The sequence below is a fragment of the Oryctolagus cuniculus genome, chromosome 7, assembly GCF_964237555.1.
Source record: "Oryctolagus cuniculus chromosome 7, mOryCun1.1, whole genome shotgun sequence".
NCBI classification, from domain to species: Eukaryota; Metazoa; Chordata; class Mammalia; order Lagomorpha; family Leporidae; genus Oryctolagus; species Oryctolagus cuniculus.
Window position 1 is genome coordinate 8,897,075 of NC_091438.1, and position 12,416 is coordinate 8,909,490.

Here is a 12,416-nt window from a genome sequence, read left to right on the forward strand (position 1 = left end):
TTAGAACTAACCATTGGATTAATATTCTTTCAGCTGTATTTAAACTTGAAACAAATAGAAGTATATGGCCCTTGATAAGAATATATCGGGGTGGCTTTCTTCTGATCGAATTCCTTTTTCTACTGGGCATCAACACGTATGGTTGGAGACAGGCTGGAGTAAACCATGTGCTCATCTTTGAACTTAATCCAAGAAGCAATCTGTCTCATCAGCATCTCTTTGAGGTAATCAAGGCCAAACAGACTCTCATGAATGTAGTTTGCATTGGCTGTATAGTTGGCTTAGTGGTACCAGCATCCATCTTCCACTTGAAGAGGACTATTGGCTTAATAATGAATAACTTTTACGTTTGTTTTATTAAATGTATTTCTGACTAGTGGCAAAAGTTAAAGTAACAGCCTTTTCTCTTTTTGTCTCTTCCACCCTTTACCAGATTGCTGGATTCTTGGGGATATTGTGGTGCCTGAGCCTGCTGGCATGCTTCTTTGCTCCCATTAGTGTCATCCCCACTTACGTGTATCCACTTGCTCTTTATGGATTTATGTTTTTCTTTCTTATCAACCCCACCAAAACTTTTTATTATAAATCCAGATTTTGGCTGCTCAAATTGCTGGTAAGTTGAGATACTTGTATAGCATTTTTAAACTGTTGGTCATTTGGCTTCCTCTGACATGACATGAAGGCTGCTGGCTGTACAACTTCTGAGGGCCCTGTTCACATTGAAGCTCCAGGGACTAAGAATACACTGGGAAGAATACACCTGCAGTTGGGTGGGGCAGCTGGGAAAAGTGTTCCTGCTTTCTTTCCCTCCTAAAATGGAGTATGAAATGGCCAAATATTGGAAGGATTTTATAAATTGAATAATCATTTATTACTTCATTATGCTGTTATTTAACTGGCTATGATAAATACGGATTTGTAGTTTTTTTTTTTTTAAAGTGGTGAAACTGTTTCTATTTCCTGTTAAATTAGTGCTAGTCAACTAAATATTTTAAGAAAGACTGGTTCTTTCAAAGGGGTAGGAATACCCTGCCAGATAACCAAATTTGAGAAACTGACTTTGATTTTTTCTTATTATAATTTCCCTTTTTTCTTCTATTTTAACTTGTTTCTTAATGATCTCAGGATTATTCAGAATCAGCAGTAAGATATAGCTGCGAAAATGATAGCCATATCTTTTGTGTTTTTTTTTTTTTTTTAAGATTTTTTTCTTTGAAAGGTAGAGTGACAGGGAGAAAGCGAGGAGAGGGAGAAGAGGAGGGAGAGAAGGCGAGAGAGACAGAGAGAGAAAGAAATCTTTCTGTCTGCTGGTTCACTCCCCAAATGGCCGGGGCAGTTGAGGGCAGGCCAGTTGCAAGCCAGGAGCTTCCCTGGGTCTCTGTGGGTCTCCCATGTGAGTGGCATGGCCCAGCTATCTTCCGATATTTCCCAGCTGTGTTATCATGGAGCTGAGTCAGGAGTGGAGCAACCAGGATTCTAACTGGCTCTGAGAAGGGATTCCAGTGTCGAAGGTGGCGGCTTAACCTGCTGTGCCACAATGTCAGTCTCTTGTTATTGTTTTAAGATTTTTCTGGGAGGGCTTTTCTGTCTGCTCATAAGTTAAGCCGGCCCCATGTTGGAAATCAACTGAGAATGCACTCATGATTTTTTTTTTTTTAAGATTTATTTATTTATTGAGAGGCAGAGTTACAGACAGAGAGAGGGAAAGACAGAGAAAGAGTTATTCCATCTGCTGGTTCACTCCCCAAATGGCTGCGCTGGCTGGAACTGGGCCGATCTGAAACCTTCAGGATTCAGGAGCTTCTTCTGGGTATGCTACAAGGGTGCAGGGCCCAGGGATTTGAGCATCTTCTACTCTTTCCCAGGCCATCAGCGGGGACTCGAACCAGTGCCCATATGGGATGCTGGTGCTGCAGGCGGATGCTTAACCTACTGCACAACAGTGCTGGCACCTGTGTTCAGAAAATTTTAAGATTATGAATTATAGCTAACAATAAAGATCAGTGATTTAATTGCTCAGTCTCCATATAAACTTTTCAGAATTGCCACAGTTAATTTTCTGGTTTTTTTCCATCATGTAAGTACACCTCCTTGAAACTGTAGTTTTATTTCATTGTCCTTTTAAAAAATTTTTTTAAAGATTTATTTTATTTATTTAAAAGTCAGAGTTACAGAGAAAAAGGGAGAAACAGAGAGAGAGAAGTCTTCCACCTGCTGGTTCATCTTACAGATGGGCTCAACCGCCAGGATTGGGCCAGACTGAAGCCAGGAGCCAGGAGCTTCCTTGGGGTCTCCCACGTGGATGCAGGAGGCCAAGGACTTGAGCTGTCTTCTGCTGCTTTTCCAGATGAAATAGCAGGGAGCTGGATTACAAGTGGAGCAGCCAGGGGCTGGCGCTGTGGCGTAATGGGTCAAAGCCCTAGCCTACAGTGCTGGCATCCAATATGGGCACCGGTTCTAGTCCCGGCTGCTCCTCTTCCTATCCAGCTCTCTGCTATGTCCTGGGAAAGCAGTAGAAGATGGCCCAAGTCCTTGGGCCCCGGCACCCATGTGCAGGAGACCTGGAAGAAGCTCCTGGCTCCTGGCTTCGGCTCAGCTGAACCAGTGAACCAGCAGATGGAAGACCTCTTTCTCTCTCTATTCCTCACCTTCTCTCTGTGTAACTCTTCATTTCAAATAAATAAATAAATTCAAAAAAAGGATTAGTAGGTTTTTTTTTTCAGTAATACATGACAATCCTTTTTTAATCTAAAGATTTAAAATATGGCTTTCCTATTAAAAAAAAGTATAGTAAGAACTCAGCAAATAAAGGGTATTTTATGTCCCAGCACAGGTTAGTATTTATAACAGTCAAGAAAAGAAAATAAGGGTAGGTGTTGTGGCACAACAGGTTAAGCCACCGCTTGCCACCACTGCTAAGTGACAGGTCCTGTCTCTGCTGCCCATCTAGCTTCCTGCTAATGTACACCCTGAAAGGCAGCAGGTGATGGGGTCAAGTGCTTTTGTCCCTGAAACTGTCATGGGAGACCTAGGTGGCATTCCAGACTCCTGACTTTGACTTGGCCTACCTCTGGCTGTTGGGAACACATGGGAAGTGAACTAGAACATGGGAGATTGATTGCTCTTTCTATCACTCTTCCTTTCCAAGAAATGAAAAATAAATGAAATAAATAATTTTTTAACAAAGAAAATAAAATGATCCAAATCTCTATGACTTTTCTTAAGTTGATTGAATTTTGTGTTTCTTTCTTTCTTTCTTTTTTTTTTTAAAGAGTTATTTATTTTCCAAGTCAGAGTTACAGAGAGAATGGGAGAAACAGAGAGAGATCTTCTATCTGCTGGTTCACTCAGCAGATGGCCGTAATAGCCAGCTGCAGGGCCAGGCCAAAGTCAGGAGCCAAGAGCGTCATCTGAGTCTCTTATGTGGTTGCAGGGGCCCACGTATTTGGGTCATCTTCCACTGCTTTCCCAGGCATATTAGCAGGAAGCTGGATTGGAAGTGGAGCAGCGAGGGCTTGAACAAGCGCCCATATGGGATTCTGGCATTGCAGGCAGTGGCTTTACCCACTGTGCCACAAAGCCGGGCCCTGGTTTCTATTTTTTGTAAGAATCTCACCTGACACCAAGATTTTTATTAAAAAATTAAGACTTTACTGTGGGGAGCAACTCGGACTAGACTGTTGCTGGAATTAAGACTTATTCTATGCATCTGCTCTCCCACAATATGGCGCTGAGAAGGGAGAAACAGCTTCTACACAGCTGCCTCCAGTTCAACCAATAAACTGTAGGACCTACTCCTGATTGGAGGAGAGCAGCGTACTCGACGTGTGGGTAGCAGAGTTGGGATTGGTGGAAGAGGACTATAAAGGAGGAGAGAGACAACATGCACCAGGAACATCTAAGAGGAACATCTATCTGAAGGAACACCTGTGCAGCCCCCAAGAGAGCCGGCCGGCGGAGTGCCGCTCCCCCGCGGAAGTGGGGAAAGTGGCAGGGGGAACCGCCCTTCCACGGAGGTAGAAGGGACGGTAGCCAACCCGGGAAGAACCAGCAGCAAACCCGGGGAGGGCCGAGCAGACAAAAGAACAGCGCAGGGTCCTGTGTCGTTCCTCCACGAAGACGGGGAGCGACGCTTTACCTCTTCCAATTTCATTTGGGAAAGAGAAAAAACAAAATAAACAAATGAGCAAACATGTATGCTTCCTTTAAGTGTAGCACCACTAGACCTAACTTGGGGTTTGACTTCTGAACTTAAATGAGCAAGAGTGTTTTCATCAGTCATAAGGAAACCACCCCCTTTAAAATGTTTGTCATCACCTTGCCTTTTAGAAGGAAGTTGTTTTTGAAGACAGAAGGAATATTTGAGCCATTGTTTCTCTCTTGAGGTTTATACTGAAAAAAAAAAAAAAGCATTGCCAGTTACAGTATTACATTACTTTTCTTATTTGATAGTATAGGTCATTTTATTACTGGATTTGTTTTATGACCATGTTATTTGCATGAAAATAGAGTATTCTTCAGACCCTAAGGAAATATCTTTAAGATTATAAATAGCTATTGTTTTCTTCCACAATTAATGTGAAACATTTAGAAAAGTTATTTGTAAAGCAGATTTTAGAAGACTGAGAAGAAAATTCAGATATTAGCATGATCATTAGATCATTACAGGATAATGTAGTTGTGTACGTGTGTGCTAAATGAGCATTTCCCCAGTGCATCCTTTGTTTAAATAGCAAGCTGTGATTCATGCGTGATCAGTTACTCATTAGCACAATGATTCCCCAGTGAGTAGAAATATATCTGTGCATCTGCTGTGTATTGTTAATAGGTAAAGACTTGTTGGCGCCAGCGCAGTGGTGCAGTGGGTTAACGCCCTGGCTTGAAATGCTGGCATCCCATATGGGTGCCGGTTCGAGTCCTGGCTGCTCCACTTCTGAGCCAGCTCTCTGCTATGACCTGGGAAAGCAGTGGAGGATGGCCCAAGTCCTTGGGCCCCTGCACCCACGTGGGAGACCTGGAGGAAGCTCCTGGCTCCTGGCTTTGGATTGGCGCAGCTCCTACGCATTGCTGCCATCTGGGGGTGAACCATAGGATGGAAGACCTCTCTCTCTCTCTCTCTCTGCCTCTCCTCTTTCTGTGTAACTCTGACTTTCAAATAATCTTTAAAAAAATAGATAAAGACTTGTTGATGAGCTAGGCTGGCAAAAATGATACAGGCAGGAATAATAGAATAATGCACTATCAGAAGCAGTGAAGTAAAGAAGCATTATGATGTGTAATAATAGTTATAAACAAGCAAAATGTGATCATTTAGAGACAATTTCATATTAGTTGAACTGTTATAGACTTTAATTAAAATCTCACTGCAAAAACTTGCCCTTAGATTTATTTCTAGTGAATTAAGAATGTTTCTGCTCTAGTTAAGTTTGTCTGATAGCATTTATATATATATATATACACACATATATATATATTTGTGTTTGTGTGTGTGTATATACATATATATATATATGTTATATATGTTTCAAGAGACAGAGAGATGAGAATGAGTGAGAAAACTCCCATCTACCGGTTTCACAGCTGGGCTGGGTGGAATCTAGGAGCCAGAAACACAATCCTCCCCACATGCCTCCCACATGGTGACAGGAACTCAATTACTTAAGCCGTCAGCACAGCCTCCCAGATTTTGTGCAGGGAACTAGAGCCAGGACGTGAGCCTGAGCATTCTAGTTTAGAACACAAGCATCCTAACTGCTCAGCCAAATGCCTGCACCTCTGACACAGTTTTTTAAAGCCTCCTCCTTACATAAAACTGCATTTCCTCCTACCTCAAATTTCAGTGCGAAAAGCACATATATCCTTGGCTGTAGTGGTAGGCATTAAATACTGTCTATATCCTTATTTATATTGGAATCTATTGAATTGATACATGCTACCTTTCTTCCCCCAAACAAAAACATAGTATTTTTTATAAAAACTGATTTATTTTGATATCAATATTCTGTCAGGATTCATTAGGTCGGTTGGCCTCTTACCAATCTGTGTTGCCTCAGTTGAAAATCCTGATGGGAAGTATCAAGAGTGCCTTAAATTTTCTAATCAAAATGTCTAGATTATTCTTAAAAATGGGGTACTTAAGCTTTTAAAATTAGAATCTTTTACTTAGTTATTTAGAAACCAGTTTTTAACCAATATTTTCCTTAGTTTTATAGTAAAAGTTTTATACCTTTCTGTTCCAAGAATACAGGAGAAGTGGGGCCAGCATTTCAGTACAGTGGTTTAAACCCCTGCTTGCCCCTGTGGCATGCCATATTGAATTACAGGTTTGAGTCCAGGCTACTCCACTTTTTATTTTATTTTATTTTATTTTTTTTAGGCAGAGTGGACAGTGAGAGAAAGAGACAGAGAGAAAGGTCTTCCTTTGCCGTTGGTTCACCCTCCAATGGCCGCTGCGGCCAGCGTGCTGCAGCTGGTGCACCGCGCCGATCCGAAGGCAGGAGCCAGGTGCTTCTCCTGGTCTCCCATGGGGTGCAGGGCCCAAGCACTTGGGCCATCCTCCACTGCCCTCCTGGGCCACAGCAGGGAGCTGGCCTGGAAAAGGGGCAACCGGGACAGAATCGTTGCCCCAACCGGGACTAGAACCCGCAAGCCGCAAGGCGGAGGATTACAGGCTACTCCACTTTCAATCCATCTTCCTAATAATGTGCCTGGAAATGCAACGAAAGATGGCCCAAGTACTTGGGCCTCTGCCATCCATATGGGAGAACAGGATGAAGTTCTTGGCTCCTGGCTTTGGCATGGCCCAGACGTGGCTGTTGTAGTCATTTGGGAAGTAAACCAGCAGATAAAAGATCTCTGTATCTGTCCCTCTCTCTCCATCTGTCTTTCGAATAAATAAGTTAATCTTACTTATAAAAAATAGAGACGTGTTCTCATTTAACAATGCACTTTATAATTTATTTAATAACCCATAATATTGGAACTTCTTTCAGTCCTTGTTTTATGAATGAGATACCTGTCTTCAGATAGGCATAAATAATTTGCTTAAGGTCATATAGCCAATAAGTTACAGAGATGGGATATGATCACATGTAGCCTGGCTCCATAATCTGTACTTTTAAATATTTCTGTTTAACAGTTAGACCTGTTACTCACTCTTTTAAAATCTCTAACTTTGATGTTGTAGATCAACATAATGTTATATAAAAATCAAATTTGGAAAGAATATGTTTATTCATAGGTTTCTAAACAGTAGAATTTAAAACTTCCTCTTCTTAGCTATTTATCTGTATTCTTTGTACAGATCTGGCATCTCTAATCCAAAATCTGAAATGTTCAAAATCCCCAAATTTTTGAGTGCTGACTTGACACCAGAGTTGGAAATTCCACACCATACCTAATATGATGGGTCACAGTCAAAAAACAGGTGCATTAAAACTGTTGTGTAAAATTACTTTCAGGCTGTGTATATAAAATGCATAAATGAATTTTGTGTTTAATTTTCATTCCTAACCCCAAGATATCTCATTACATATATGTAATTATTACAAAATTTGAAATTTGGAACACTTCTGATCCCAACATTTTGGATTTAGGGACACTGGACCTGTATGTACTGCAGGGGCAGGTGTTTAGCACGGTAGTTAAGACATCAATTGGGGTGCTCAGGTCCCATATCAGAGTGCCTGGATTTGAGTCCCAGCTCTACTTCTGAGTCCAGCTTCCTACTAATGTGCACCATGGGGGGCAGCATGTGATGGCTCAAGTTACCTGGGTCCCAGCCACTCACATAGGAGACCTGGATTGAGTTCCAGGCTCCTGACTTCAGTTTGACACAGTTCCAGGCATTGTGGTCATTTGGGGAGTGAACCAGTGGATGGAAGATGTTTGTCTGTTTCTCTGCCTTTCAAATAAAATGAAAAATTAAGGGGAAAAAAAAAAAACCTGTAGTAATGTAATAGTGGCTTGTTTTGTGTATGTGATAAAACATCAGATATCCAGAAATTGTTTCTAGCTATTATAATGCTATTACTTCAAGAGTTATTACCATTTTAATTAAAATCACAAGATAGAAATGTAGAATTGGAAATGTATTAGCCAGATTAAAACAGGAGGACAGAAGAATGATTTAGAGGGTTTTCACGCAGCGGGGGGATTCAGATAAATCTAAAGTAAATTTGACTGTGTGTAAATATCAGAAAATTAAGTGTGATATGTTTGTTTTTTGCCTCTTATTCTACCTCTGATAAGGCTGCTTTGTTCCCTTTTCTGTATTTCCAAAGTATTTTATATGTATCATTATAGTAGCACTTACCGTATGTGATTAAAATTATATCTTTAGGTATTTATTTGGCCAACTAGATATAGGTTTTTAAGAGTATTGACATTTTATTTCTGTACCTCCACAGATATATAGTGAATAATAAATCTTTGTTAAATGCATGAGTGATTATAATTATATTTGTTCCTTCATTAGTCTTCAAAAAGTTTATGGAAAATGGGATTTAGGAAAAAACTGCTTAGATTTTAATGTTTCTTGCACCAAACAAAAAAACCCTTATCTTTTAATTCCGTTTTCCAGGAACTTTTTTGTTACACATGACAAGATTTACTTCTCTGTTTTCATCTTCTCCTTTCTGTAAACTTTCTTTTCCTTTTTATTTTCATTCCGTTCCCTTTCCCAGTCACATCCTTTCTTCCTATTTAATGCATTATCTTCCTCTTCAGCTCTTACAGAGATTTTCTGTATCAGCCTGGTTTTAAGGATGGAGTTGGCAGAGTGAAGAAATAAGAGTAGTTCAATGCCAATTGAAAATTAGAAGAAATTTGCCCTAGGCTACCAACTTTACAGAAGTCTGTGATTGGAGACTGAGTTAGTTCTTGGTCCTTTGGTATCACATTCTAAGTTGTCCTCTTGTCTCTGTCTCTATGAATGCTTTAAGTTCATTCTGCACCCTAGAGTTTCTTAAAATATGAGATTTGACAGAACCTTTGCATGCATGAGTAACTAAGATCAGCCTGGCCCAAGCAGTTTGCTGTATCTGTAGCTTGTGGTTGCAAAAGATACAGCTTGTCTGTCTGGTCTATTGGGCTTACTCAGAGTATGCGACTGACCAGGAGACTGAGCGATGCAACTGAAACACATCAGATCCAGAAAATAACTTCTCAACACTTGGATTATATCCTGTGGACACTAGTATACCTTTCAGTGTTCCATGGTAGCATCTGTCATCAATAGTTGGCACTGAGAATTGATTTATAACATAGCCATTTATCTTCCTGAAATATTGGAAATATCTAGAGAAAGAATAGAAAGAACTAGCCATGTCTAAGAGAGACAGCCATAGACTCCCAAGCTGAATATGTCTACTTATTTAGCTAGATGGCCATGAAGCTAGATATTTAGACTTAATTTCTCAAACCTGCTAGTTAGTCAGAATTTCTTGTTTCTAGAGTCTGTTTTCTTTTGTATAAGATAGAAGGAGCCTGAGAGAATGAGGATTAAAGCTACCTTCCTCCATCTTTACTTCATATAAAGCCTTGTCAAGGTAGTCTGCCCAGTTTGAGCCTATTTCTGATGATTACATTAGTATCTAGAGCTTCCTTCTGTGTAATGCCAGGATTGTTCACTGCAGTGGTAAACAGGGTTTCACAAATTCTCTTGGGCTGAGTTTGTGTAGGTTTTCTATAAAATGGACACACATACACATACACACATAATATCTAGCTCATAGAATTGTTAGGAGGATTGAGTTAATACATGCATAAGCACTGAGGAAAGAAAACTCGGTAAATGCTCAGTACATTGAGCCTTAAAACATTTATCATTGTCCTCAGAACAATGAGAAAGAGGGCTGATTCTTGTGGTACCGTTTCAAGATGAACATAGTCATCACCATGGCATTAGTGAAATGCAAGTGACTTGCTTAGACAATCAGATGTGCCTTAGAGAGCATGCCAGCTTTCCCTTCTTTGTAGGCAAAGATGAGTTTTGTATCCAGTTAGCCAAGATGGAAAAACATTCTAGAAATTATTATGGCACTTGCCTGTCCAGCAAAATTTATTTAAGAGCTTAAATGTTAGACTTTGTCTTAGTACTTAACCTTTTACACAGTCTCCCTGCTTTTCACTTAAATTCTCCCCACCTCTTTGCTTTCTGTTTTTTAATTATGGCTGTTTCTGCCTTCCCTTCCCCTTTCCATGGTTGACCTTTCTTAGACATTGTTACTTTCCCTAGTTATCCCTTCTATACATAACTACTAGTTCTCAGCCAAGCCACTGTTGCCAGGTCTCTGTGTTGGTCTGTGGTTGGTTCAGTGATTTCTATTTTATCAACTAAAGCAATCATGTTGAATTCTGAGACATAAGTTAGCAAATTTAATTTGACTTTTCTTGTTTCTAACTTTTCTGATTTTTTTTCCCCTCCCAGTTTCGAGTATTTACAGCCCCGTTCCATAAAGTAGGCTTTGCTGATTTCTGGCTGGCTGATCAGCTGAATAGCCTGTCAGTGATACTGATGGACCTGGAGTATATGATCTGCTTCTACAGTTTTGAGCTCAAATGGGATAAAAGTATGGGCCTGTTGCCAAATGATACAAAAGGTAGGATACAAATTTGCCACCATAAACTAAGAAATACTGAAATGATAACTGAGAAAGTTAATAAGGTCATGGTGAAAGCTCTCCCTATAATATTATAAACTTAATTAAATGTACTTGGCTTTGTGTTAGAATTCTTTTTATCTGAAATAATTTGGGTTTTAAATTATGTGTTATGATTTTAGCCATCCATTTGCCAAAAGATTTATAACTTAGGCTTAAAGAATTCTAAAACTGTTTTTCAGGTGGCAGTTATATCACAAATGCTTTTCATTCCAGTGTTTTGTCATCACAGTTTTGTTCTATAATGTTATGAAGTTATAACATTATCAAAATACTAATTTTTTAGAATTAGATGAAGTTCTTTGAGAAAGTCAGTATAGATTACTTTTTTTTTTAAGATTTATTTATTTATTTGAACCTCAGAGCTATAGAGAGAGGGAGGGAGAGACAGAGAGGTCTTCCATTTTCTGGTTCACTCCCCAAATGAGGGCTGCAATGGCTGGGGTTGGGCCAGGCCATACGGAGCCAGGAGCCAGGAGCCAGGAGCCTCCTCCAGGTCTCCCATGTGGATCTCAGGGGTCCAAGCATATGGGCTATTGTCTGCTGCTTTTCCCAGGCCATTGGCAGGCAGCTGGATCTCAAGTGGAGCAGCTGGGACACGAACTTGTACCCCTATGGGATGCTGGCATCATAAGCAGTGGCTTTACTCACTGTGCCATAATGCTGGCCCCTAGATTACTTTTTAATTCTTATTTGAGATTTTGTTTTTCTCTGATTCTGTTTTACTATCATCACAAAGACCTAATTTAGCTGAATCACATACAGTTTGACTTACCAAAGTCAAGGATGAAGCCAAGGCTGACACATTTTCATTGGTTGACAGTGGCTCACACGCTGTTGTAGGTTACTTGCATTGTAGTATCTAACCAGAATTCAAAGAAAAACTCATTCACCAGCTCCATTCCTGTTATTAAGAAACACAAAGTCCATTCTTAGTTTAAAGTAAAGGAGGATCAGAGGGGTAGTGTGTTTTAGTGTCTTGTAATTCCTGAAATTGTCTGGAGTCACCGGTGGTAACTTGTTTTCCTCTTTGATTTATACAAGCATTTTCTGATTTCCTTGTAGTTTTTGCACACTCCAAAGAAAGGATCCGGGACAGACACCCAGAAATCTGAGAGGGCCCTCCCTCCTTGACCTAGCAGCCACCAGAAGCTTGGAAATGTAGCGGTTGCAAAGGGGGCCTTTACCTTTTTTGGACGTGCTAGTGGTTATACTACGTAGCTCAATTATATGAACGAGGTTTTTTTTTTTTTTTTTTTTTTAAACTGTAATTTTTTTCTTTGAAATCTTCACAGAACCAGAAGTTTGCCACAAATACACATACGGGGTGCGAGCCATTGTTCAGTGCATTCCTGCTTGGCTTCGCTTCATCCAGTGCCTGCGCCGATACCGAGACACAAGGAGGGCCTTTCCTCACTTAGTGAATGCCGGCAAGTACTCCACAACCTTCTTCACGGTGACCTTCGCAGCCCTGTACAGCACCCACAAAGGTACTCCTGACTGCCGGGGAAGGTTTCTAGAACCTGCTTGCCTAACTGTCGTTACTCTTCTATTTGCTGTGCTTTTTTGTCCCTGAAGTTCCATTTCCATTATACCAGTTTGTTCTTGAACATGATTTAGTCTAATTCTGATATTTACTGGCAAGTAAATATTGAAAAGAAGCGTAGTCACCCAGAATAGGAAGGATGTATGATAATTTTAAAATTTTGAATTACGTTTAATGGGTTCAATCTATGGATACCTTGGGTTTTCATT

General features: G+C 40.2%; 1 protein-coding gene and 1 long non-coding RNA gene across 2 annotated transcripts in view; one reads left to right on the forward strand and one right to left on the reverse strand.

Annotated features, from left to right (window-relative positions):
* XPR1 (xenotropic and polytropic retrovirus receptor 1) overlaps positions 1-12,416 on the forward strand; it is a 227,427-nt gene that overhangs the window by 160,482 nt on the left and 54,529 nt on the right. Inside the window, exons 8-11 of the mRNA XM_051857042.2 lie at positions 34-224; positions 434-613; positions 10,430-10,601; positions 11,957-12,151. Coding sequence (XP_051713002.2) covers positions 34-224; positions 434-613; positions 10,430-10,601; positions 11,957-12,151 — 738 coding nt within the window. The remainder of the gene's footprint in view (positions 1-33; positions 225-433; positions 614-10,429; positions 10,602-11,956; positions 12,152-12,416) is intronic.
* Positions 1,177-11,917, reverse strand: LOC108177632 (uncharacterized). The gene is made up of 3 exons (XR_011390270.1): positions 11,437-11,917; positions 4,060-4,392; positions 1,177-1,952 (listed from the first exon to the last, which is right to left on the reverse strand). It is a non-coding gene; the product is annotated as an uncharacterized lncRNA (long non-coding RNA).